This window comes from Belonocnema kinseyi, chromosome 3 (genome assembly GCF_010883055.1).
Source record: "Belonocnema kinseyi isolate 2016_QV_RU_SX_M_011 chromosome 3, B_treatae_v1, whole genome shotgun sequence".
Taxonomy (NCBI): Eukaryota; Metazoa; Arthropoda; class Insecta; order Hymenoptera; family Cynipidae; genus Belonocnema; species Belonocnema kinseyi.
Genome location: NC_046659.1, coordinates 12,991,324 through 12,994,198, shown reverse-complemented (window position 1 = coordinate 12,994,198; position 2,875 = coordinate 12,991,324). Strand labels below are relative to the sequence as shown.

Here is a 2,875-nt window from a genome sequence, read left to right as displayed (position 1 = left end):
TTACGTGAAGAGAAAAGAAGAAATATTACGAAAGATTGTTTTATTCATCCAATCGTTTACATTAGAAATAGTACGAGAGACAAAGAGAGATTCCATGTCCATGCTCTGCATCTCAGAAGAAAAGTTTGGCTCAGGATCACAGAATGCGCTGACTTCATTGAATTCGCCATCATTTGAATTCGTTTATCCGCACTTCTTTCTCCAGAGAAATAACTGCTCCCTGTACTTGAAGTAAATTCCTCAGACTTCAATGAGAAATTTTTTATTATTGATGTAAGTTTTTTGACAGGGAAAATTAATTAATATTTTAAAATTATTGAAAATTTATGAAAAATTATTGAAAATTTTATTGAAAATTATTGAAAACTTTCAAATTAAATGATTTAAAAATGGAATATTTTAGATTGAAATAATATTTTAAATTTAATACAAACCTTTGATTGTAAATATATTATTTTTAAGTTATTTTTAAATCGAAAATAGTTTATAAACTTGCAATAAGGCGGTCACACTTGTTTAATTATTAAGACTTTCCAATTAAAACAGTTTAATGTTTCACTTTAAAATGTGACAATTCTGAAATTGTGAACTGATTTTTAAAAAGTCTTGTAAAATCAATTATTATTTACTGCTTCTATTCTTAAAGTACAATTAATTTTCAAAATCATTAATTTATTTACATTCGCAGTTGGTCAACTACAAATATTTTTTTAACAAAAATAAAAAAAAAAATACTGACAAATCATAATAATAAAAGTTCCAAAAACACAATAATCACAATAAAAATAATTACAAAAACAAGTACAAACACTGCAATTGCAAATAAAAATTAAAAACACTATTTACTAATATTATTGATTAAGTTTTAACTAAATTCGTAATTATGTCCACAGAAAGTAAATCTTCACATGAGGATGTACTACTCTGGACGTAATGACGTTTTATAACCAATAAGTATTTTTAGGTTGGAACGGTCACAACACAATTTATTCTTTTCTAATAAATAGTTGTATTATTCTTACCTCTTTTATAGTTTTCGGCCGACATTCTATCGGGTCTGCATGCTCTTTTTTAGGTCCAGATTCTCCAAAAAAGTGTAAGAACAAATATATGTATCTTTTGTGATGTTCCTGATTGATTTAAACTTTTAATCTTTACGTCCATACAACTTCACCCATTTATTGCATTTCCTGCATGCTTCCTACGTTTTAAGTGGAATTTTATGCTTGCATTATTAATTCCACTCTTTCTAAATTGTATGCACTATTTAGGGAAAGAAATAAAATAAAAATTGCACAGATCGACGTACAAAGCTTTACTGCGATTATCACTTTTGCACAATCCGTAGCAGCAGCTCTTACGCACTCCAACTCTATATTTTCTCACAATTACTGGCATCGTATTATCTCCTTCCATTTTGCTATACCGTTCAAAACTTTATTTTTTAAAATAAAAACACTGCATTTCCTATGCAATTGCGAGCAATAGGGCCGAAAATTGACGGAAGATCAATTCCTTACCGCGCATGCGCACCAAAAAATAATTGAAATGAAAAGGTCTATGTATTTACGCACTTATATAATTATATATGTAACCGAATACTCAAATAAAATTTATATCCGTTGGCAACACTAAAAATATTCTCTAAAGTGCCAACATAAGGGTGGCGTCCCATGATTGAAGAATTGCGTTGCGTTTTGCGTAATGCATCAATTCACTAGACATTTTAGCCAATAATATTTTCCTAGTTATTCAGAGAAATACTGTGATTGGCTGAAATGTCTATTGATTTGACGCAATACGCAAAACGCAACGCAATACGACAATCATGGGACACCACCCTAACTCTGGAAATTGAATTTCTATAAATTTCATAAATTTCGTTTAAATTTCATTGATCATAAATTTCGCATTTTGAAACTTTCAATGTGAAAGTTTCAAAATGAAACTTTCAGCGGCACATTGCTAACTAAACTCTGAACTAAGCTTCAAAATGTCGGTATTCTGAAATATGTCATTTTGCATTTGATTTATGTTGACTTATAAATTAAAAATTAATCAGAAGGGCTACTGCAGTAGGCTTTTGGGTTCTGCCTACATTTTTAAATGAACAAAAATAAATCAATGAGTAGATACGGACCGCTTGTTGGTGCAATTGACGAAGGAACCAGCAGCGTTAGGTTTTTGGTATTGTATTCTCTGATTATTAAATATTTGTTTCCTAACGTTACGGAAAATTCCGTAATACTAGCCCAATCGCTATGTTTAATCGGTTAGTTTTACCGAAAATTATGTTATACTAGTCGCTGAGTCTACATTTAAACGTAGATTTTTTCATCTGCACCCTACCGAAAGAAAACTCTTTTCTAAAGATTCTCTAGGGTCAGAGAAGCTCAGAGAAATCCGCAGACACTCGGGTAGATATATTCAAATGTCCAGGTAATTCTTTGAAATGTTTTAAAGGCTTAAAAATGTCCTTTCAGAAATTAAAATAAACATACGATCATAAATAACAAGCAGAGAGGCTGAAATTGAAATAAGAATTCGATCATAAATAACAAGTAGAGGTGTTATATCAATAGAGTAGCCGACACTCAAGGGTCCTTTGTTAAGCTTTCGGATTAAAATTTAGAAGTAGGTTTTTTAAAATTTTATAGTTAACAGCCTAAAACATAATAATTCGGAATCTACGGGTTTCGATGATTTCAGATATATAACTAAATTGTTTCAAATCGACTCTGTCCTACCGAAACAAATCTCAGTTTTCTTTAGAGAAATAGCCTGGCCCATTTGAGTCTATAAACAAAGTCGATTTGAAACAAAATAGTCTCGGAGATAGTTTGAGAGATTTGGGTCCTTTTCAAGATCCTTTTAG

The 2,875-nt window shown here is 30.5% G+C and overlaps 1 protein-coding gene across 5 annotated transcripts in view; it reads left to right on the top strand.

Moving 5' to 3' along the window:
- The first annotated feature begins 1,965 nt into the window (after positions 1–1,965).
- The window catches only part of LOC117170366 (glycerol kinase-like), a 331,719-nt gene continuing 330,809 nt past the window's right edge, over positions 1,966–2,875 (top strand). For 4 of the 5 annotated variants that reach the window (XM_033357121.1, XM_033357119.1, XM_033357117.1 and 1 more), the window contains exon 1: positions 1,966–2,187. In XM_033357121.1, the coding sequence (XP_033213012.1) occupies positions 2,107–2,187 (81 nt within the window). In that variant the 5' untranslated portion in view covers positions 1,966–2,106. The remainder of the gene's footprint in view (positions 2,188–2,875) is intronic. The other variant, XM_033357120.1, reaches the window with a different exon arrangement.